The following is a 24,831-nucleotide window of genomic DNA, read 5'->3' on the forward strand; positions in this document are numbered from 1 at the left end:
TTGGACGGCACCGCATTAAAACAGACCCAATTCTGTAGTGGAAATCACTGCATGGGCTCAGGAACACTTCTAAAACCATTGACTGTGAACACAGTACTTTGCAACATACACAAATGCAACATAAATCTCAACCATGCAAATAAATAAATCAACTACATAAAAAAATGCCAGTGCCTTCTCTGGGCCCAAGCTCATTTTAGATGGATTGAAGTGAAGTGGAAAACTGTTCTGTGGTCTGACAAATCGTAATTTGAGAATATTTTCAGGAAATAATGGATGCCAAGTTCTCCGGGCTAAGGAGGAGGGACCATCCAGTTTATCAGTGCACAGTTCAAAAGCCAGCATCCATTATGGTATGGGAGTGTATTAGTGCACATGTTATGGGTGACTCGCACTTTTGTGAAGGCACCATTAATGCTGAACAATAAATACAGGTTTTGGAGCAACATATGCTGCCACCCACACATCTTTATCAGGGAAGGCCTTGCTTATTTCAGCAGGACAATGCCAAACCACATTCAGCACATATTACAACAGCGTGGCTCTGTAATAGAAGAGTCTGGGTGCTAAACAGGCCTGCCTGCAGTCCAGACCCATCACCCATTGAAAACATTTGGCGTATTATGAATGCGACAAAGGAGACGAACTGTTGAGCAGCTGAAATCCTAAATCAAGCCAAAACAGGACAACATTCCACTTCTAAAACTACAGTAATTGGTCTCCTCAGTTCCCAAACACTTAAGAGAAAAGGTGATGCAACACAGTGGTAAACATTCCCGTCCCAACTTCTTCGGACACGTTGCTGGATTCAAATTAAATGGGGCAAGAAATTTTCCAAAAACAAAATTTCTCATTTCATCCCACTCAAATGATTTAATAACCCCCCAAAAAGACATTCAACACTAAAATGAAAATTTACCTTTTCACGTGCTGATTGTAGTGAATAAGCTATTTTCATCATGCGTGGAAGCCCATATAGTAGGCATTTCTGCAGCAGAACATTTTTGATGTCTAAGACCAGTCTTAGTCAGTGGAAAGCAGATGACCACCCACTTCAATGGCCTATATCAATGTTGTTCCCTCTAAACTTGTAAAGAGAAGTAGAGGGAGATCTGGAACCTTCACAGATGCCCCAGATAATAGGCCACCCCAGACATAAGACAGAAATCATTAACAGTGCCTAAATCTTTATTTTTCAGTAAGCTACATTGTTTTTTTTAACTCCAAATTAGACAGTTTTACATCATGACACAAAAGCAACTTAAATTATCAACAGTTGACATGTACGCTTGATTCCAGTCTTAATGGAAGAATAGGTAAGACGACAAAATCAAAAGCCCTCGAAAAGAAACCTCCGTGATCAACCATCTGTTACTGCCGCTGGGCTCTCAGGTTAGTCTCCCCCATAAAGTCATTGATTGTCCACTGCTGTTAGCGTAACACGGTAGGGGTAAAAAGGACTTAATTGACCACAGTGAGTTGATAGCGAGACATGGTTCTGTCTCATTCCAGTCAGTTGGTGCTTTGTAACACATCTTAGACACAAGGTCAATTAGCAAGTTGAAAAAGAAAATGCATGGCACTGTCAAACTGGAGAGACGAAGCAGACTGAAGCGGACGGGGCAAGAGGGGAAATGAGACCGCGTGATATGAGACGTTGGTACAATAACACAAGGAGAACCGCCCAAACACTGCAACAGGGCATATGTAGTTCCAGCAAAAAGGAGAAAACATAAAAAACCAGGTTCAGTCAGTATTTGTACTGTAAGCAGTGCCATCATTTCAGGAGAGAGACAAACCAATAACATTTGATGCAAAATCATTTTCCCATCATGCCCAACACACCTGGGTGGCAAATCAAACCTGGATCTTACTTCAACCGTCCGTGAAATTGGCATTTTTCTTTTATACTTCAGCTGACCCTAGATGGAACACTTCTTACGCCTACAAACATTATCTCACGTCAGTGCCCAACCTGATAACCTATCCATACCATATCCGCAAAAACAACAGCATTAGCATTTTGCATTAGATAGGCCAACTAGCGCATATTAGCTTACATTTACACACAAACATGCCTTCGTACGCCAGATCAGCCGCAGATTGCTAGTACTTTCTTGTCTAAATGTCAGTGGTATCAGATTTTAATTCCCAGTTATATAGTTCTAGACCAGCTACACTTCATCAGTAACAAAATATTTCAAAATATAAATGGCAAGCGTTCAACTATAATGTACAAGTCAAATAAACTGCCAGGTTGAAACAAAAATAATGGCACAGTTAATGTATTTCTTTTTTATCCTTTTTTCCCCCCACATTAAATGCAGTCCACGTGTAATCAACTGATAAAAAGACAATGTTATACAGTATGTGCCAGAAAACTTTCTTGCTGAAATGTGTAAAAATATCTACACTATTATGATTGAATCTAAACAGCATCTCAAAGAAAATAAATGTACAGTTTACTTCTGGGGGCAACACAAGTTCAGTTGACATAAATTTTCATAAAACCGTTTCAAATAAAAACCAGAGACAAAAAAATATTTTGTTTGTCAAACAAAAGTTCTCGTCTGTTAATTAAACTGAATTCTGCTGTAGACTTTATATACTTCAGGTTATGTGTGAAATAATTTGATGTTCCTGTGCTTAAAATGTGCTTTACTGTGATCCATTAAGAAATATTGTATGGGCCAAAACACACCTCAGATTGCTATAAGCACAGTGTCATTGCCCATAGTACTGGCTTTGTACCGTAGTTAAATGATACGCATTTGTACCAGTGATAGGGGGTTCCCCCTTTCCATTGTGCACAGTGAAGGGGCTGGGCAACAGAAACAAAAATACACCTGTCTACCAGGTGTGGAGAATCAACAAGAAAATGGAATGAGTGACATTTAAAAAGTTACAATCGGACAACCTGCTCACGTCGCAAAGTGAGTCAGACGCAAATCGGCACACCAGAACAAAATAACGAGAAAATAACGAAAACAAATTCTAACCACAACATTTATATCCTACATCCAGCTCAAAAGCGACATTAATAATATTTCAACAAGATCAATATATATATTTTTTTTCAATCATTTTAAGGTACCTCTTGTATATTTTCTGATTATTTACAACTGTACAAGCAAAGCACACACTTCAAAGTGCACATATCTGATACAGTTTTGACTATTTTGCATTACATGGATAATTTCCCCACCAAACAAAATAAGAACTAGGACAATCAAATGAGATTTTCTTCATACAAGTTTACAAAACCAAAAGAAAATGCTGCTCGATTTGTACTTTAAGACCAAGACCTGTGACATTTGTTATGACTAAATATTTCCATGTCTCACTTAACATTTTGGGGTTTGAAAAGAAAAACTCTACGTTGTTTCGTATAAAAGTTAAGGCAAAGTTATTTTCAAGTTTAAATAAAATTCAAGTTTTCAAACACTGGATGGAAATTATACATTTGTGTGTGTGTATATATGTATATGTATACCTACACATATAAATATACATATACACACATATATATAATTGTATATATTCTTGTGTTAAAAAAGGTTTTGTAATGATATCTTTCATGGAATGAACAGCATTGGTTTATAAATAAGCAGATATGGTGCATCATTTCTTGTTTCCCATCTCAAAAAAACCCAAAGAAAAAATTTGAAAACGCCACAATTTAAGACTGCCCATCCAAGTCCATCTCAGTCCTTCAGCATCAAACTTGCCCCAAATAATGTTTTTTTGCAAACCAAACCAAAAAGAATCAAAATCAAAAGCAGTAATGACTATCCATACAGGCTGTTTTGACCCTAGGCTTCGTCTCAGCTCCAAAAGGGAGTCCTCTTTTTTCTAAGCAGAATACTCCTGGTTAGCTCCTTGTTGCAGGAAGACGTCAATGGGACACTAAAGAATTAAAAATTCCATATGGTATGTATGTTTTTTTTGGTTTCTACTTAGTCATGTATACAGAAGCAAATTTGGAAGCTGTGCGGTTGTTGTATGGAGAAGACATCTACAGAAGACATGCTAAAAAGAGAAAAAGGCCTACAGAAAAGAAAAAGTGAAGTCCTGTAATGAATATCTACTGTACAGGGGTTGGAGGGGGACTGGAGCACTGCTTCTGCCCTAACATGGAGATCAAGCTGAAAGGACTAATCTACAAGCCGCTTAGGTTCACAGCAACCAGGTCAAAGGTCATGCTCAGTCTACTGCTATATGTTGGGACTGTTACTTAAGGACTAAACCTATAGCTTCATTCAAACCAATTGCTGCATCATTGTTTACCTCTATATCCAACATTGGCAGTGGAAAGAAATAAAAATCAAAGCTCTTCTGTTTGACCAATTCCACTTCATTCCCCAATTTACACATTTCCAGTCACCAGATGTACGCATTCTATTCGGTGATACTCACACTACAATTAGCTATGGTAATACTAAAGGAGCTGAAAGGGCTGCTTCAAAACACCACGTACCAGTTGTTGGAGAGAAGAAAAAAATATATATACTACCTAAAAAGCAAAACAGTGAAAACACCACACCAAAAAGATGCCAATGCTCATGGGACCAACTGCTGAATGTGTGCCCAGAAAAAAAACATTACACCAAGGGAAAAAGTTCTGTTCACCATGCATGGAAGTATGTTGAGTAGGCATTTACACGGCTTTATGCGTTCATTCATCTGCGTAGAGGTTAATACAATTACATGAGCGTTTGAGATGTTCTGAAAGCTGATTATCCTGTCAGGACGTGAAATTAATGGCCAGGAGACAGTTGATATTCTGTAGGACAAGCAGGGTCCAACTCAATGCGTGGGACCAAGGGCCTACTGGCTTTAACTTGGAACCAGAGCAGGATGAGGGGAGTTTACTTACTAATGAGTGACCTAAATTAAGCTAGGGACAAGAGAAAACCTGCAGACACTCAGCCCTTCAGGGAATGAGGTTGACACCTGTGCTTTGGGGGGGGGGGGGGGGCAATTTGTCATCTAATGGAATTTTTAAAGGGCTTTTAAATGTGTCCATCATTAGACCTATCTATATTAGTCTTCACAGACTATATGAAACCATCGGAGTATGTCAGGTTCCCTTATCGCTTTTGTATGAAGGTACGTGGATTACGTTTGACATTAATTCAGAAGCTAAACAAATAGTGCAAAGTTTAGTTGACGACGTGTATCAAGTATTATTGTCGAAGTACAGTACCAGATTAAATTAATTAAGTTCCAGGTTCATCCTCTAGCACCATAGCTATGGAAAATATATCATCCCAGCGTCTGAATGAAGCCCTGCCGACATATGGGCCCACCAAATAAGTTTGACAACATGTTTGTTTCAAAAGCAAAAATGCAAGGACAACAGTCTACAACAGGCACTGGTCGACACCACGTGATTAATGAATAGGCTCTCACCAACCGAACGAAAATACATGCCAAGGTGACTGACCTTAACCCTACCTCACTGAGAGGCCCAAGTAGCAATGTGCTTTATTATACGGCTATGAAATACAACTCCTGCATGGGACTATGAAGGACAAATAAAAAACAAGTAATTCTTTACCAGAGGACATACCAGAGAATAAAAGACTAAGGCTCTTTCGAAAACACCAGCATACAACGTCTAGCAGTTCTTGTACTATCAATCGAAACCGGTACGCCAATAAACGTATTCTCCTCATATGCTGGTGCTGAACTGAGATCATCCATGTTGGCAAAAGAAAAGGCAATCTAGTGTAGATAAATGACTTGGCCGGTGAAATCCATCCGAAAGTATATCTGGAGGAGGTTCCCCACCCCGATCCAGTCTGTTAAATGAGATTAGACTAAACGGTTTTGCACACGAATGCCAATCAGTGGAACAACTGACCATGCCTTTCGACTGTGTACTTTCGGATGAGTGCACCGCTTGGGAACAATTTGGGACGAAGGCGTCATCGGTGACTGACCCAGTGCTTGCCACACCCTGCATTGGAATCGAACCATGTTAATAAAACAGCAGACCCCATGTACAGACAACCCTCCCACACAACATACAAGCTGGATATCTGGATTTTCCCTTTCATACATTTCCCCATCCTCTGGTGGACCATCACTGAGGGCCAACCCAGTCCTACAATACTATCATTGGAAGGCAGTCTGGGCTTTTGAACTTATCCCACAATAACCTTAAAGAGTACATCTTTTATAGACTGACACTAAATAATAATAAAAAAAAAACAATTAACCCACCCAGAAAAAATAAATAAGTAAAAATGAATGGTGCTCTACATGCACACTAAAGTGCTATTGTCTGCAAGCCCTGATCCAGAAAGGAGTCCGCTGTATACCGTGAAGGACAGGAGATTTGGGGAAGGGATGCATTTCAGTAGCCCTGACTTCTTTCAGATATTTTGCCCCCCCCCACGTGTTGGGTTATGAAATGGACTTGATTGCAGTTGTGTTGGCGGGGAGGGGTTACTGCGGGGACTTTGGGGGAGTGTTGAGATCTTTGCTGCTTGGACCCCTCCCTGGGGGTGGTGAAGGCCACCGGCCGGTCGGCCTCCGGACCTCTCGGGGTCTCCCAGGGGTGGCGGGCTTGGAGGACCCTGGGTATGTCTCTCTTGGGCCCTTGGGCTCAGCCCTGTCGGCCGGGGCAGTTTCGGGGAACTTCCTCTCCTCTCCGGCAGGGGCAGCGCTGGGCGGCTTGGTCTCTTTAGGGGCCTGTAGTGTCGGAGCGTGGTCTTTAATCCTCTGGCAGATCTCGGCGTACGAGGGCTTTCGCAACTCCTGAACACAGGAATAAATGCTATTCATGTAGCCGATTCATTTGATCAGGACACCGACTATGCCCTTTAGTGAATTGGTACTTACTGCAGCAGCACCATTGACTTGTATAGATTTGGTAGTGGTAGAATGGGTGGCAGTTAGCCTCTCTCCAGAGACCTGGCTCTCCTTCTGCCTGACCTCCGGAGCTTTCACTTCCCTAAAAAACACAAACAACCTCACAATGAACACACAGGGATGTGTGACATGGTTAAAAGTAAGCAGCCTGTTTTTGGAATCTTCTGGAAGTGGCACAGTGTTGACAAAAAGGCTTAGCCTGGCAATTTCAGCCTTTGTTTCTATTTAAAAAAAGGATTTATTGAATTTTCCATGTACTCTGTAATTAAAGGGCAGTGTGTTCAATGTAACAGGCTTTTAAAATACAATATTGGCACAATTTCCACATAAAACAAAGACACAGAAACTGCATATACGTTCATGGAGGGACCCATGTCCGAGGCGAAAAAGCATTTAAAAAAGGGGGAATCACAGACAGTTTTTTGGAAACAGCGTGACCAAACACACGGCTGCCTGATACTCACTCTGAGGGTTGGGAGGGGGTGAGGACAGGGGCGGGGCCCGAGGCAGATGGGGGGGTCGAGGGTACGGCAGGCAGGAAGCTCGGGGGCTTGGGAGACGTGGTGGTCCTCGGTGGCTCTTTGGGGCCAGCCGAGGGGTGGGGGTTGCCTGCAGTGCTGACGTCGATGCAGACATTCTAGAACAGGGAGGAAAAAGATTCCTGTTAACAGCCAAGCTGAGATGGCTGGTAGTGATTCAGTGGCTCGGCAAGGTTGTCTTCATAGCAACTCACCCTGTCCTTTGTGGAGCCTATTACCATGCTGGCCAGCCTGTTCTCAAACAGGTCCTCAGGGGTTTTGAGGTGGCCTGCGGCCCCAGGCAACGGGGGGAAACTGGAGAGCCCCAGCTCAAAGCCGGGGGACGAGGGCTTCTGAGGAGGAGGGGGCGACTGGGTGGCCGGTCTCTGTACACAACAAAGCTCAGTCAGACCAGGTTACTGATGTCTCTATAAAAATATGTCTCAAAAAAACAAGTCAAAGATGATGAGAGAAGAAATAAAAATAAGCCTACTCACTGTAAACTTGTTGTCATCCCTCTTTTTCCTATAACCATAAATATTTGTCCTTTGAGAAAGAGAACATTGAAAGATTCACAGACAGTTTCATTCTATTCTAACAACTCAAAGTTTAAGCAACAGTTAGTTTTAGTACAATGGGTCCAAAATGGCCCCGATTCAGGGTGCTACTTTTGTCCAGAGCCTTAAGGACACAAAAAACCCAAACAGGGTGACATTTCAGGACGCAGCCTAGGGATGCCTGGAGACAGCGAATGAAGCGTTACCTTCCCCGGCCCAGGGAGTAGTCTGTGCTGACGGGTTCCACTCGACCCGTGCCCATGTCCCTTCTGGGGTAAGTCATGGCGGTGGGTAACCTGGCTCGGCTTTGGCTTGGGAGTCGAGTGGTCTGGGGGGACCCCCGGGGCACCCCGTTCAGGACGCGCTCCGCAGGGAAGTTAAAGATGGCCGGACTGTCCAGGAGGCCGGTGCCACGCTGGTCCGCGTTGGGCATCGAGGGCCTCAGGTGAGGTTTACTGTGGGTGTGATTCCTGAAAAGCCCCAGGAGAAACAAATCGGTGGGTAATACACGAAGATCCCAGCCACACATCATGGCGTTATTAACTTCAATGGGGATTCCCGCTCCGAAAGCTCCATTTGGTGGCATCGCCTTCACTTCAGTCTCGGGTACACACCTGTTTCTGGGAGAGTAGTGCCTGACCCCGGCAAGTGGAGAACTGGCTGGTTTAAAACTATGGGAGGTGGTAAATCCGTTGATGAATTGGGTATTGTGAAACGGTGTAACCTGGAACAACAACGGAAACACTAAATTAAGGACTTTCACTGGATCTTTGGCAGCACATCAAAGAAAGATTATAAAATATTGTTTGAGAGCATTACAATTTCAGACACCCCTGGGTTTTCCCCAAAACAACCCTTATTGAAAGACTAATGGAAAATAAAACAAATGACCAAGAAATCCTCCAAACCAGAGTTTGGAACTATACCAATACATAATCCTGTCTCTATTACAGGTGAAAACAAATAGTTGAACTGTCGACATTTCAATAAGGATAGCTTGTTAAACTTATTTGGCAGCAGTAATGACAGATTATTTCTTACAGACAAAACAAATCTGGCTAACGGCCAGGACAGGAGATGATCACAGCTAGTGACAGCATCCCAGTGACATCCTAGTTTACTCCCAGAGCACGTGGACCTGCTCATTTTTCTAAACTAAAGAATTAGTGATCAGAATAATATGGACATTGCCTAATGATTCTTTAAATTGTTAAGATCTTGCATCTAAGGACATGCTAGACAGATTTTGTTTGTTTTTTAATTTGTCATTTTATATAATCTATTCCTATTCAGCTTTCTTCCAATGATATTTTTATTCACTGGAACGCACCGGTAGGTTTGTTTGATTTAATGCAGACCATAACATAACTACCTATATATTAAGTGTAGTTTTGTTTGGAAAGTATAATGTTAAGGGACTGTAAAAAAAAAAGCTGGCTCGATGTCTAATACATTTAAAATAAATCACTTGACAGGCCTATGCATTATTATAGTTATTTGCTGCTGTAATGGAATTTATGAATCTGAATGTCTCCTGAGTGGAGGTATATCTGGTATATCTAATTGTTTATACTAAAACGTTATGGAGGTTGTTAACCACACTTTTAAATAAAACAATGAATTTATTGCTGAACTTATTACAATTTACACTCATTCTTGTTTCATTTAGTACCTCTTTCTGGCACCAGTGAGTGGGGTCGACTATTCAGCGACAAAACCTAAGGAATTATTGACAGTGAAAATATTCGCCGTGCACATCCCTAGTCCCCAAGCCCTGCCACAAAACAGTCCCCCACAAAGTAATCGCTACAAGCTACCAAAAGCGGTGTCAAATCAGCACCAAAACACTTCCACCCACAAGAGCCGGTCCGGAGCCATCTCCTTACCAGTGCAGGGTCTAAGAAGCTGTGGGTGGCGGACCAAGCCTGGGGGGTGATGAGGCTGTACAGAGGGAACTGCTGCTGAGGGCTGTACACTGGAGGTATGTAGTAGGAGGTGTAACGCTGCTGCTGCTGCTGCTGAACGTAGGGGTTCACCTCCACTGGGCGGTAGCCGTTCTTTGGCATAAAGGTGTTGATAGCGATCGCCTTCGCCTTAATCCGCGCCTGATTTCAGTCCACAGTTGAACGCGTTAGACAAAAGGTTGGGGGATTTATTCTCCTCAAAAGGGAAAATCGGCAGTTTGGCTTTTATAGCAGTATGATGTAGGACATTGCGTCAACTCTAAATTAACCCATACAAAATGATTTGTATGATACAATTGTGTAATTCAATGTTGTAATATTTTGAAAGCATTCATTTTAGATGTAATACAGAGAGAAAAAGATTATCTAAACCAAAATGCCCTGAAAGGCACCAAATAATATATTACCAGATGGGTTAGTAATTAATAGAAATGTTTGTGAATGTGCTTACCTTAATAGGCTTCCCTTGGAAGGTTTTCACTTCTTCACGAAGATACTGATATGCCTGGTGAAGAAGTGAATTAAATGATTGAGAAAGAATAGGTTTCAGTTTGTACACCAGCAGTGATGCAAGTTTAGGTTCAGTATTGAGTGGTTGCAGTTAGTGACAGTAACCAGGCTGGACTCACTGACTAGGTCCAGTGTTGTACATTGAGTCCTCAAATGAGTGAAGAACACTGGACTAACTCAACAATTTAGGCTGTAAACATCAGGGTGACGTAGTGTATACTAGAAACATTTTTGACTAGCAAAGTTCTCTTTATGATTTTAACAAAGAGACATGTGTTTCACAGGGCGTTGTAGTATATGGCCAGCTAGTAATTAACACAATGCCCTGGACTAGATCCAATGGGACAAGTAGTTTGCTTAACATAGAGAACGGGCTGCTGAGTCTTCAGTCCACCATTTGTTATATACAGTTTATAAATTACAGCTAATGGTCGTGATTTTACTTTGTCTTAATTCAGAACAGTCGGCTAGATGTTTATACAGTAATGGTGATAGAACTGCATGAAGTCCCAAAACCACACAACTCACAAAGGGAAGAGGAGCTTCATGCCCAGTTATCGCAACGGCACCAGCTTAAACGATGTTCCTCACCTGCTGAGCGTCTGCCTCTGATTCAAAGGTGATGAACCAGTTGTCGTTGTAGGCAAATTCACAATTGATGAATTTCGGTAAGTTGTCTCCTTTAAAAAGACCTTCGACCTCCTGCGACACAAGAGAACATTTCCTTCGTAATGATGCTAAAATGCCTAGGGAAAAGCAGCACGTTGCAGGTTTGGATAGTGTAGGGGCCTGCCCCAGCCCAGGGAAGTGTAGTGGTCTAAGCCTCAGACACACACGGGTGCAGTGTTGGCTACGATCTGTCACACTCCCAGTAAACATCCACCAATCCTCACCCTGTCATATACAGTGGTGCAGTGCTTTCTTTTGACACGATGTGTAGCTTCAGGTATATTGAATATCAAAAGAAGCACAAGGAACATTATTTAATTGCACAGGCCCACACTATTTCCTGCATACAATATTAGATTTTAGAAAAGGCTCACTCTCAAAGACCAAGTTAATCACATCTAATTTCAAAACAGGCTATCATAGTTTATGGTGAAGGATCAACATCCTGGATTGACATGTGCATCTTTCCAACTGCATCATTCCAATCAGTTTAGTGTAAACAGTCATCTACAATGAGTGTTTGGCATGTGAATTCAAGCCAATGTTAAACTTTAGCCTTGTATTCGGTTTAAACTAAAGCCCAGGTCCTATTTAGTGGAGTGATGTGTTGAGTGGGACCATTAGGTGTAGGCAATAGACGGGCCTGTACATCAGCTCGGCTCTCATGTTAACCCCATCCGCCATTAAAGCCTTCATTCTCACCAACAGAGAGGCCATGTACTAGGCTGCTAAACATATCCATTTGGGTTGTCACTGCCAGTACAGAGAGGCCATGTACTAGGCTGCTAAACATATCCATTTGGGTTGTCACTGCCAGTACAGAGAGGCCATGTACTAGGCTGCTAAACATATCCATTTGGGTTGTCACTGCCAGTACAGAGAGGCCATGTACTAGGCTGCTAAACATATCCATTTGGGTTGTCACTGCCAGTACAGAGAGGCCATGTACTAGGCTGCTAAACATATCCATTTGGGTTGTCACTGCCAGTACAGAGAGGCCATGTACTAGGCTGCTAAACATATCCATTTGGGTTGTCACTGCCAGTACAGAGAGGCCATGTACTAGGCTGCTAAACATATCCATTTGGGTTGTCACTGCCAGTTTTCACAGACTTTTACTGGCAATTAAACACGCACTGAATCAGATTCATTCTTCAGAAATCATAACGCGTAAGTGGATTCTCAAACTAAAACGTGCACCTCACCCCTGGTAATAAACAGGAAATATGAGAGGGGAGGGCCCCTCAATTTAAAGTCAATATTCCCTGATGGGAGTGTGCTTCAAACTGAAATAACATTGATGTACTGGATTCCAAATTGTTAAACACATCCCCCGTCGCTTGTCACACAGCATGACATCTGATGACTACAAACTGGCATGGTTTAAAATAAACAATGTGTCACTACAATTACATTTATCAAAGTCAAACCCATTTTTATAGCTTCGTCACTTTAGAAAATGTACTAAAATCATCGTTATCCACTTTTTTTTGATCCACAATGTTTCCTCAGACGATGGTCCAGAAAAAGCGTCCTAAAAACACTCTATATAGTGCACTGTAGTGGACCAGAACCCTATGAGTCCTTGTTAAAAGCAGTGCACTATATATAGGGAATAAGGTGCAATAAGAGACAGTGAGACCAGCCAGTGAACTGACCTCTATAGGAGTGCTCTCCGGGACTTCACGGAGGATGACGATGCAGCGGTTCTGGTTGGGTCTCACTTTCTCCCCCTTCTCGTCCACCTGGACCAACGGCAGCGCTGTGGAGGCGGGACAAAACACCAGCTCAGGGATTTGACAGGTTACGTAACGAAAAAAGCCAATAGGAAAACGGCAAGTGAACGACAGGTACTTACATCGGAGGATACTGACGATCAACTCCACATCAGTGCTCAGTTTCTTGACGTGGTCCAGGTTTGCTACGGTCACGATTGGCACGTACTGGTCACTGTCCATCTGGGAGATGAGGTACATGTCGCTGGCCAGGTTCTCCCTGGTAGCCAAGAGAGACAAGACAGGAACAGCAGGTTACTCAGAGCAGCCCGAGCTCCTCTCCTCCCTCCGCAAGGCGCCCACCACTGAATTCTTGTCAGCGTGAAATAAAGCTTTCATTTAGAGCACGCCTCCAACAAAAGAGCCAAAGAGAGAACTAATGAGTATGCGGCCGTTGTGCGACGTCGCACTGAAATATTCCCCCGGCTGCTTTCGGGCATGGGCGGCTTCTGTTGATTACTATCAACAGAACCGGTGACCCGGGATCGACATGTAAAGGGGGGGGGGGGGGGGGGTGTAGACAGACACAGCAGGGGTGTAAATCACTTCAGAAGCTACCTCTCCTAAAGGCAAGAACAGTCTGAGGCTGTCTGTCTGACAGCCTCCTCACTCTGTAATGGCAGAGCCTCTGTGCTGCTCTACTGTAGTTTAACTGGATGCTGCGACAAAATTCAGACATCATTGTTTTTCAAACCACCACTAATCGGTGTAGAGAGCGTTCCCCCGACAGCTTGAGGGGGTCAGTTAGGACAGGAGCAGGGGGTGTCGAGGCGGTTACTCACCGGGACAGGCAGAACTCCAGGGTCTTCTTCAGGTGTTCCCGGAGGTCCTGCTCAGGGCTTTCCTGATGATGCTCACTGCCTGCTCATTACACAGAGGGAACAGAGGATGACACATTGACCGTGGGGACTAGCCAAAACAGACGCTGGCCCCTTGCAAAGGGTTATGGCTCTACCGGAAACCCTGTAATAATTCCACCTCATCCAAGAGGGTGAAGCGCAGAATGGAAGAGAAGAAACTGAAGCTATAACCGTTTCCATACACCTTGCAAGATCACCAGCTGACTCCATCATCTACCATCCACCTCTGACCTCCTCTATGCTCAGGCCATGACCTGACCCTCTCCATCATCATCATCTACCATCCACCTCTGACCTCCTCTATGCCCAGGCCATGACCTGACCCTCTCCAACATCATCATCATCATCATCTACCATCCACCTCTATGGTCAGGCCATGACCTGACCCTCTCCATCATCATCATCATCATCAACCATCCACCTCTGACCTCCTCTATGCCCAGGCCATGACCTGACCCTCTCCATCATCAACACCATAATCTACCATCCACCTCTGACCTCCTCTATGGTCAGGCCATGACCTCACCCTCTCCATTTACCATCCACTTCTGACGACCTCTATGCTCAGGCCATAACCTGATTCTCTCCATTTTCAGAGGACGCAGCATTAAAAGCTTTGGCTCCATTAGCCCACTTGTCACAATATACTGCTTGTTTGATTTTTGCTGTTGAAGCCTTCTGAGATTCAGTGAAAAGCTCTATAAGAATGATTTATTCCTTTCATTACAGCAGCACCTGGCAGCCTGTTATTCTAAAACAACTGCTCAACACAAGAAGTCTAGTTGTTTGGTTTTAAAGATCAAACAAAATGACTGACGTGTAAAACCAAATGGTCTAAACAGAGAGTTGCTGTGAATTGTTACAAACCTTTTCAGAACCGCGCATCACTTTCAAAGACGCTTGGCTCAAATCAAAAGGGAGGAAGAGCCCCACCTGTGAGTGCCGCCTCCGGGTCTGACTCGGGGTACTCTGGATAGGCCACGGTGTCGGAGCGCTCCAGGGTGACGGGGGCTGCCATTGGGTGTGGCTCTGCCAAGATCACCGCTACTGGCGGTGGCTCATCTTGGTCAGCTAATAGGGGGTCTTCAAACACTTTGTCTTCGCTGGCTTCATAGCCTGGACAGAATCAGACAGGTGCAATTAGTTCACATTAGCCGGAAGCATCACACTATGTCGCCTAGTGGCAATCAATTGATACAGAAAACAGAAAGAGAACAGATACCATGACAATGTGGTTAGAGGTATTAATTTGCAATAGCCGCCAACAACTTGTGACTGGGAACATGACGAAATTGATAATATTAATGTCCCCGTCATTTCCCTTGTTAACTGGCACAGTCTAAATTCAGCAAATCGGGAATGCCTGTCCATTTGTCTGAGTGATTATGCTCATTAGGTTTTCAAAGGAAGAACGAGTTAGTAATATACGTAGGAGGGGTTAGTAATATACGTAGGAGGGGTTAGTAATATACGTAGGAGGGGTTAGTAATATATGTAGGAGGGGTTAGTAATATACGTAGGAGGGGTTAGTAATATACGTAGGAGGGGTTAGTAATATACGTAGGAGGGGTTAGTAATATACGTAGGAGGGGTTAGTAATATACGTAGGAGGGGTTAGTAATATACGTAGGAGGGGTTAGTAATATACGTAGGAGGGGTTAGTAATATACGTAGGAGGGGTTAGTAATATACGTAGGAGGGGTTAGTAATATACATAGGTCTCCAACCAACTAAACTGAGTGTCAATGATTCATCCCGTGGCCCAAAAAGCACCCACGTCCCTACAGGGGGGCAAAGTAGGAATAGGGGGCCATTCGGGATGCAGGCCGGGCCAACAGAGGGACTAATTCTACTACAGCCATTCAAAATCCCTGACCTTCTGGTCCGGGGTCAGCTGAGCGGCTATCACAGTCGTCCTTCCATGGCTGGAGAGCAGGTTTGTCCTCTGTCCCAGTGGTGGTGTCCAGGTTAAGCATGTGATTGGCCCATGCTTTCGCATTGGGATTCAGGTCAGAAACCTTGGGGGATTCCTGCGGTGGGAGACAAGACAGGACGGGGTGAGATACGGGGGAGTTGAGGTGCAGGACTCACCTGTGACAGAGGCTGCGGTGGCAGTGGGACTCACCCAGGCAAATAAATAATACACAGTAATCAGAGAAGCCACAACGCTTCAGTACGCAATTACAGAGGGGAAAGGTGCTCGACAACAATTACTGGAGCGTCTCTAAAGGTTTCAAATGTCTGCTATGCCCGTCAGTTGCAAAGGGGAAAATCATGGCATGTCAAACATCCACAAAAACTGGGGGGAAAAGCAGCCATAGAAATTGTTCCGTTATAAAATAGGGCCAGCTAAATAACTGATGAACAGAAATAATATAATCTACAAACATTTCACAGATATGAACTGCCCCGCAGAAACATCAGAACTAATTAAAAACACCACAATCAGATTTGGCAACACTGACCTAGGGTGAGGAGGATGCCGCACATAAAAGGGCAAAGGAATTGTTCGGCCAGTTGCCTACACAAGAAGACTCCCAAGCTATTGAGCTGTAGGGGAGGGCAGGGAAAAGCCATGCTAAACCTGGAATCCCTGAGGTAAAATAACAGATCCGTAACTCTCCAATCACTCCAGTGAGAAAAAGGTCCAGCGCTGCATCCCAACCAGAGCACTACAATCCCACCTCCTTCACACGGCCCCTCCTTAAAAACAGCGCTCCGGTTGGCACACCGAGGGCGTTCACACGGTGGCCCTGTCTGCCGTTGGGGCTGACGCGCCCCGTCCCCGCTGTCAAGCCGGCTCTGGGTCACAAGCGGAGGAGCGACAGGTTGTCGGGGGGAATAAACAAGCCGGGAGAGAGCTCTGTTGCCTCCACGGCTGACGTGGCCGCTGCTTCAGAGGCGGCTGCTGATTCGCCGCCCCGTCTCCACGCTACGGAGGCCTCGGTTTCGTCACCGCTCTGAGTCATTCTGTCTCAGTCGAAACGACAAGCCCATGTCAGCGAGCGACAAAAGGACAGACTGCTGGATAAGGCCGAGTGTTATTGTTAAAAGCCACCTGAGCCTGTGCTTACAGGCAGCGGATTATCGGTGGTTAGGCTGGGCCACTCCCTGCAACTCACGCCCAACAGGCCTCCCGTGGCGCCGCACACAGCGATAGCCTTAATCTACATGTTTACAGTCAGAGCTGGTGCGGGGAAGCCTTTGGAAAGCTGGGATTCTAAGGTGTAAGCCAGTCGGGAGGTTTGGAGTATTTGCGAATTAGTCATATAAAAGAAGCTACGAGGACGCACTTTGGTCATTGCCGAGAGATTCTGTTATTTGGGCCCGGTTTGCATTATCAGCGGGTTGGGCCCGGTCAAGCGCCACACAGGCATGCTGCACCCCCCCCCCCTGTAAGACCAGAACAGGGGGAAACAATGAGCCATTAATCCAGTCATGCAATAACGTAAGAACCTCTGTTGCGTCGGACCTTACTGCTACAGAAACGGGCCTGACATCGGTGACTAGCGCGGTCGGTGCTTCATGTCTGCCTGACCTTTCCCATTAAAAATCCTCTGTGCCTCCATCCGTCGACAAGTGAGGTTCACCTTTTCGTCCCCGCGGCCTGAATGAAAATTTTATTTTTGGACAGTTTCATAACCGCTGGGAAGTTACTGTCATCGTCAGAGCACACAAGGTGGTTTTATTGCTCCAGTCAGTCAGATGGGGATAGGTCAAAATCGCCACATCTGTCTCCAGACAGGAAGCCTCTGGCAGCTCCAGACCCAGGGGAGATGGACAGACAGAACGCAGAATGTTATTCTGCAGAGCACCCAGGATTCAGATGAACGACCACAGGAAATGTAATACCTGTGCATTATCAACAAACCAAACACTGGGGACATCCACCTACTAAAAACGTACATGTCTCTAAACTCTGACGCAGAGGCAAGTAATTGGGACTGTTAATGTAACAGCTTTTGTGTGAGTGTAAGATATGCCGAAGCTCACAACTTTAAATAGGCCCATATGCAATTTGTGTACACAGGATATGGCTTGTGTGGAGAGCTGCAGAATATAGAATGTAACCCCACACATGTTAACTAGCACATTGTATAAAGGTGGTCATTTAATAGCGTGGGTGGAGAGTGAAGCCCATATAAGTCCCCTAGATTGAGACGTCTGACTACCTAAACACTCAGGGAACCATTTCCTGCCAACAATATTGTACTGTGTGTTAAATGACGCTGGAAAAAGGCACCAATGTCTTTCCTACTGGGCCTCACCTTAAGCTACTCATTCTAACACAAGCGGAATTCCTTTAAATAATTAGCATGTCCACGCGGTTCTTGACAATATACAACAGGACTGGCCAACAACGTGCCTGTCAACAGATGAAGTCAAGTGCAGACTACCACAGAAGAGAACTGAATGGAGTAGGGCCACCACACAGGAGCACCTCGCCTGCTCGGCAGGGCAGTCGTGGTAAGAGTGGGTCAGGGCCGAGCCCAAACTGTATCCCTCCGAACAGAGCAACCGTTTGGGACCTGTACAGAGACCCGTTTGCTGCAGTCAATTGCCGGCAGCGCTCAGCATTGCCGGGAAGAAATCTATAGGAGGAAGACTTGCATCCACATTGTGTGAATGTAATGGGGAGTCAGTAATACAGGAGCTGTGACTGAAGAGTTAACAAGAACAACTAAAATCGGAAATGTAAGTGAAAGTTACAGTTGTTGAAGAAAAACATTACATTTGAAAAAAAAAAAATGTGTGGCTTTCCTGCAGGCCCAACCAGCCGGTAATGTAACTATTTGACTAAAACAAACTCACCAAGTGTCAAAAACCAGGCAATAAACTCTAGTTGTGACAAAACACGTATTATGCGGCTATGGCTAATTACACAGGGCAGCAACCAACATTTTTATATAGCTTACCACCCCACTGAGACAAAGTAATTCTATGTTTACCGGTTCAGAACAGAAGACTTCCATGCAGAGCAGAAATGGTGTATCCACCACCTTTACTTAGCTAGCCAAACACCACTGAAATTCTGTTATGCGAGTTGAATTGTGGCCTACTACTAAATTTCATTGTGGGAAAAGGCTCCACTTTCAAAACAACAAAAATACACCTGGAGTTTACTATACAACAGTTGCGCTTGGATTGGGACCAATAAGGAAGTCAACACCAGAATCCTTATGTGCCAGAAGGAATGCACTCTGGCATTCTAAATATTGAGTTCAAAGTAGCCCAAACTGATCCAAAGACCTGCTAGAGGGCAATAAAGGAAAGAAACCATATTCCATTACCAACTCCCCAAACCTGGATGGGTATTGCCAATTGCACCTCCTGGGCAAATATACAAGCAGGATTTGGAAAACTGGTCTTGCAATAATGCAGCAAACTGTGAAACAAAATATGTTTGTGTTGCTAATGGATTTATACTAGCAATAGTTTACTTCAGGGGTTTGTGATATATGGCCAGTATTCCAGGGCAAATGGCTGTATCGGGCACTTTCTTGCACCTTATTGCTTAAATATTGTGATTGACTTTTGATGTTACAGAGTTCATTTGCATCCGCTAATCCTGTGGCTGTTTTTTTACTATCAAGCCCATAATGAACCAAAATAATACCCTGTACCAAGCTGTTTTAGCAAACTAGAAACCAGGCACGCCTAGTTCCGCCGGCCCGACATAGAAAGTGTTGCCATCTTGAGATTCAAACCCGGGTCGCCCAAGTGAAAGGCTGTCTCGTTAACCACTACACCACGGAGCTGTACTTGAGCCGGGTGTCAGTATAGCCTCTTGTCTTTATACTGAACATATCCTGTTTTGCCACTGGCCCGTTTTAATAGTTCATTGGCCATTCGTGAATGAAATAGATACAGTTAAACTGACTAACGTTTTGTACTAAGTTTGCCTCTACCACAAATAGCAGCTATGTATTGCGTTTGCCACTGGCCGTTTTAACAACGTATTAGTCAGTAATAAGCTTTACTGGTATCTACTAACTTACTGGAATAGTCATAAGAATTTATCAATTGCTAGCGAGTCTGCCAAAACTACTTCATTTCATAGGAATGTATTTTTTTTCTTTCATGGCAAATAATTTTTTTTTCTTTCATTCGTGAATGATATTATAAAATAACTATCAATAAAGACGACGATAATTAACCTTTTCATCAAGTGAAAAGATGAGAATCGTGGAATCTACCAGAAAAAAATAATGTAATTGCTCTCAATAGATTTGAATGTAGGTCTTCCATATGAGAGACACTGTCGTTAACCACTACAACACAGCATAACAAGTTTCAGCAGTCGCTAGACTCCATTGAGGATTGTTTTAAATAGGCTTACTAGTATCTACTAACTTCCTAGGATTAATCACATGAATTGAGCAATTGCTAACGAGACTGAAGATGAACTATTCCACGCCAGAAACAGTCTCAATATAACCATATACAGTTTCAGTTCAGGCTTAAGATATCGTAATTACGTTGTTAAGCCAGCAAATGTGTTTGTCTATCCTGACCCAGGATGCGTAATTCGAAAATCCACCAGAAACAGTCGCAATATAACCGTAAACTTCTATTTCAGGCTTACCATAATGTAGATACTAACGGTTTTAGCCAGCGAAGTTTTCGTCTATTCGAAATAATTCATAATGCGTACTACGCATCACCTGCAAGTCAATACAAACTTGGGACCTATAGTTCACAAGTCCACTTCTCTAACCACTACGCTATTTAACAAGGGGTAGTCAGTCACTCAGTCACTCACTCAGTAAGAGACACTCGCTCTTCTTTGCCGGCTCCGCTTACGCGGCCCGGCAAAAACCTGGTTGGGTGATCACACATTAAAAACCACAATTAGGTGGATTGTGTTTTTTTCACAATTGGACACAGAACATATTTTTATCAACGGCTATTTCAGTATACAAATCTATTTATCTGCCCTAAGTGTATAAAACATAATATCTAGACTTATGGGGTATACTATAGCTCAAAACTTGAATTGTATTTTACCCTATAATTTCTGTTAATCTTTATTAACAATATACAAATGTGCTCCCACCAGTGTAAAATCCATGTTTTTAACTCTAAATGTATCTTCGGGTGCAACTGTTGGGTACTTACCAAATGAGAGCTCTCTTTTGCTTCTTGTACTTGCTGCACCTGTGGTTCAGCTACAACTTTTGTGTCCTGGTCAGAAGTCATGAGCCGTCTACTTCTTGGCTCCTCAGGGAGAAGTCAAATTGTCACCAAGTAAGCTGCGGATAGAGAAACATGCGTTTTTCAGGGTTGTATTAATTTGTGAAACACTCAAGCAACGTGTTCGCAATTGAAAAAAAATAAAAATTGTGTCATTTCAATGTACGGATGACTATGGTACATAAATGATGCTTACCAACAACAGGAATCTATAAGAAAAAAAAGTGTGTATGGCCGTTGGATATCACCCTTTTCTATCCAGTAGGTCTGATTTGTATAGCGATAATCCCCCAACAATCAAATGCCGTTCTCTAACATGAGCTCTGGTGTTTGCACACAAAGCAGAAAAAGTATGGCTGGACTGTAAAATAAAGCTTATGACCTTTGATCTATATACATACTCATTCCAATAGACGGTGTGAGTTGGGCTAAACAGGCAATAGCAATGATTTACAAAGATGCTTTTCCATCAAGCAAGCCACAACTAACTACAGTTATAAGGCAAATGTAGCACCAAGCCCACTTTTGTATATTTCACTGCACAACTGTTATTCAGAAAAACACTATCAATTGCAAAGCACCCAGAGTAATCTATCACAATTGCCATATTTGATATTGAGTCATATTAGATTTGTTATGAAACTACCTCATTATCATTTAACATTAACCCTGTATATAACTATTGGTCCATTTATGCACAATACGAGAAAAAAGAAAGACAGATTATGATATCCAATGTGTTGCCAAAACATAAATAGCATTTTCCGATAGAGCAAACAACACTGCATTAAATCCTCTGTGGACTGAACAAACACTTGGACAGACTAAGAGATTGAATTGTCATAAACATGACTGATTAGTAAATGTGTTATTGGCCCATTTTGTTGTATGGTCACTGTAGGCTAGTTTGGGTGACCAACAAAAAAGCTACTTTAGCACAAAGATCCAACTAATGTGGTGTTGACGGCAATAAATGGTGCCATCAACGATAAGTTTAATACAGCCTTACTAGTGATTACAGTTGATTAATTCATATCATACACTCCATGCCTCAATGGAAAAAGATTAACTGACTATTTCCATCACTGACACAAAGCAAACTTTTTCGAACCACGCATTTTCACTCACACTTGATATTCTCCATACATTTCAGGAGAATTGATGTGCCGACTGCCAGTCTAATGGAGAGTGAGACGCAGTGCAGGCCTGTTACTAGCTGACACAGCCGAGCCTTCAGTCTCCTGCTGACAACTTGGGTAAGGACTATGCAAAGAGGTAGCTGGGGGGTGTGGGGGGTAACAAAAAAAAAGATTTGTGCCTGTGTGCGCACATGCACAAGACGATATAACTTTACCACTTGCCTAATAAAGACAATGTTTAAAAACTCAATCTAAAAAATTTTTAACTTTATGATATGCTTTGCAGAACAAACATGACACTGACATGTAGATTGGGGTCTCACAACAGCTCAATTGGCATATTTTCTATCAGCATTCTTGGCCTAGCAAACCTGGCTGCGATAACCTGGGTGGCAGGATGTTTCTGTTTTCTGTCCAACACCCTGTGAAATTGTGGCAAAAGGACCAACAAGCAAATAATGATCGCATGTTGCTGCCATTACCAAATGACTCCACAACCTAGCAAAGCCCAATGAGGCAAAGGAAAGTCAACCCCATTAGTCAGGCTATTAAGTCCAACTACAAAGTTGTCCCAACTTGCAAGAATAATCAGAAGCTGTTATTTACAGTTAAAGATTGGTACCTCCTGCGAGATTCACACACCACAATGAATATCAATACTCATTCAAAACTAAAGATTAGCATCGTTGGAGACTACTCCAAAGCAAAAAACATGTTCACTTTGATTGCGAGCTACAAAGCTTGCTAGTAAGTTAGCATACTAGCTATTAGTTGAATCGGTCAGCATCTGAAGACACGTATACGTCAATGTAATAGACATGCCCGTAATTAGTTAGTTGACGTTGGTGTTTTGTCGAACTGTCAGATTCAACAAGGACCAAAACCGTGAAACATTGTGTATCTTACGCGGGATACAGTACCTAAGTTGCAATCATTTCAAACTCTACTAGTACTGTAAAGTTGATTATCTGGGATATAATAAAAATAAGTCATTAATGCTGAGTCAATTTAAAGAAATACTGTAATGTACTAGCTAGCTACTGTCTGAAGCTAACCAATGCAACATACGCGGAGTAGTTAGCTAGTTAGGTTTATTTACTTAGCCAGCCAACCATTACCATAATATTTGGGAAAACATTACAATGTAGGTAAAATATCGACATACTCATGTAGTTTGCTGGTTATCCAACATACTACAATTGTTAGCTGAACTGAAAAACAAGAAAGCGAATGAGCTACAGTGGTAGTACTTCACGTTAATATTGAAGCGTATGCAATGTTTGCTAAAAACAACGCACGGCAAGCTAACCGGCCGTTACGTTAGCCAGCTAACAAGTGCACTTCCTAACAACTTCGCTTTAATGAGTAACTGGTCTGTTGGCTAGTCAGTCACGTTTTGTAATTGATATGGGTATTTGTATAGTTGTCCACATAACTGGCGTTAGCAACCAGCAACACTGACTCGACGACAAAGTTAGCAGAAATAGCTAACTCAGCTAGCGCGTAAGCTAGTTAACTAGCAACGGGCGCTAACGTTACTCACCTGTCAACTCTCACTGCACGACGATGCAAAGACTGGTGGTAAGCAAGGCCTTGGCTTCCAGGCTAAATACGCACGGTATTAATTCACGTTTACGAGCACGCTAGCTGTGATTTAACTATGATTTACTGCAGGCTGCGTCCTCTAATAAGTAATAACAAGCTGTTTTGTTAACGGCAGCGATGGAGGGATGGCAAAGAATATACCCGCCCTTTTAAATCTCAGAAAAACAAAATACCGTAACGTTAGCTTCCCAACTAGCAATTAGCTGAAATGCACCTAGCTAGCGATGAACTTTGCACTTGTTTTGTGCTATGGAATAAAACGGGTTGTTATTCTTCGAATTTTACCAAACGTAGGATCTTCTAGTAGAAAATTGGATATGGAACATCAACGCAGAACTCTCAAAACGTAGAATGTTCAACTTGACGTTTTCGTTAGCAAGCTTGATCACCCGAGGTACTAGTGGGGAATGGAAAAACTGCAGTTTCCTTTCCCTTTCGGAGACGAAAACTGTATTGTGACCATCGAACTCAAAGTGGGGAGCTCCCGCCTCCTACCACAATAAACAGGCTCTTCGGTTGGTCGACATTCATTGGGGGTCACACATTTCCACTCGTGATCGACGTTGTGGGTGTGCATCAGAGCACATGGGCGTGAATGATTTTAGTGTTTGTAGTTTGCGTCATTGCCATTGGACGACATCATAAAATATTAATTCTCTTGCAAAAACGACAGTCTACTAAAATCTAAAGTGAAGAATTCGTCATGGGTAAAATTGTTTATATACCTAATTGAATGGTTTAGGTGGATGGGATTGGGACGGGGTGAAGACACACAATGGACCACATGTTGCCTAGTGGTTAGAGTAGTCTAAGTGTATATAAAAATTCGATTATCCAATCCGTTATTATCCAACTGGGTCGTATACCACATTACAGTTCACCGACGGATCCCGAGTCGAATCAACCATGGTGGCCACGGATCTCGGATCGGTGTGACTATATGCGAAAATACTGACTGTATCCGAAATAATATTATAAGATATTAATAATTAATATTAATAATGTTAATAATAATAAATATCATACACTTCAACGTTGCGACTATTTGCATTTGGCTCGGGGAGGGTGGGGCAGTTAAATTTAGCTTTCATTGATCTGCTCCCCATGCCTTGTCTGATTTGAGATCCTAATGAACTTGCAACATTGTTTCAATTAGCATTT

The 24,831-nt window shown here is 43.1% G+C and overlaps 1 protein-coding gene across 4 annotated transcripts; it reads right to left on the reverse strand.

Moving 5' to 3' along the window:
• Positions 1-1,170: 1,170 nt before the first annotated feature.
• On the reverse strand, positions 1,171-24,132 carry LOC105017883 (La ribonucleoprotein 4B). 4 transcript variants are annotated; one of them, XM_020045356.3, is made up of 18 exons: positions 23,609-24,132; positions 22,055-22,205; positions 20,852-20,985; positions 15,609-15,762; positions 14,666-14,848; positions 13,655-13,733; positions 12,956-13,092; positions 12,756-12,859; positions 11,020-11,130; positions 10,370-10,423; positions 9,841-10,059; positions 8,569-8,678; positions 8,161-8,424; positions 7,895-7,943; positions 7,613-7,783; positions 7,344-7,516; positions 6,850-6,961; positions 1,171-6,765 (listed from the first exon to the last, which is right to left on the reverse strand). In XM_020045356.3, exons 3-18 carry the CDS (start codon positions 20,930-20,932, stop codon positions 6,454-6,456), a joined length of 2,313 nt encoding a protein of 770 aa, XP_019900915.2. In that variant the 5' UTR covers positions 20,933-20,985; positions 22,055-22,205; positions 23,609-24,132; the 3' UTR covers positions 1,171-6,453. The 4 variants fall into 4 exon arrangements, with proteins under 4 accessions (XP_019900915.2, XP_010881172.2, XP_010881201.2 ...); XM_010882870.5 differs by lacking the exon at positions 22,055-22,205 and having other exon boundaries at positions 23,956-24,132; XM_010882899.5 differs by lacking the exon at positions 22,055-22,205 and having other exon boundaries at positions 7,895-7,922.
• Positions 24,133-24,831: the final 699 nt, after the last annotated feature.

This window comes from Esox lucius, chromosome 3, assembly GCF_011004845.1.
Source record: "Esox lucius isolate fEsoLuc1 chromosome 3, fEsoLuc1.pri, whole genome shotgun sequence".
In the NCBI taxonomy this organism is placed as follows: domain Eukaryota; kingdom Metazoa; phylum Chordata; class Actinopteri; order Esociformes; family Esocidae; genus Esox; species Esox lucius.

What these genes read in the sequence shown, in the direction of transcription:
- LOC105017883 (XM_010882870.5), bottom strand. Translation starts at nt 20,932, where the DNA reads ATGACTTCTGACCAGGACACAAAAGTTGTAGCTGAACCACAGGTGCAG. An exon ending in GATCGTCAGTATCCTCCGAT is followed by an intron (nt 12,860 to 12,955) that starts GTAAGTACCTGT and finishes CCGCCTCCACAG; the next exon opens with CGCTGCCGTTGGTCCAGGTG. An exon ending in CAGAGGCAGACGCTCAGCAG is followed by an intron (nt 10,424 to 11,019) that starts GTGAGGAACATC and finishes CTTCTTCACCAG; the next exon opens with GCATATCAGTATCTTCGTGA.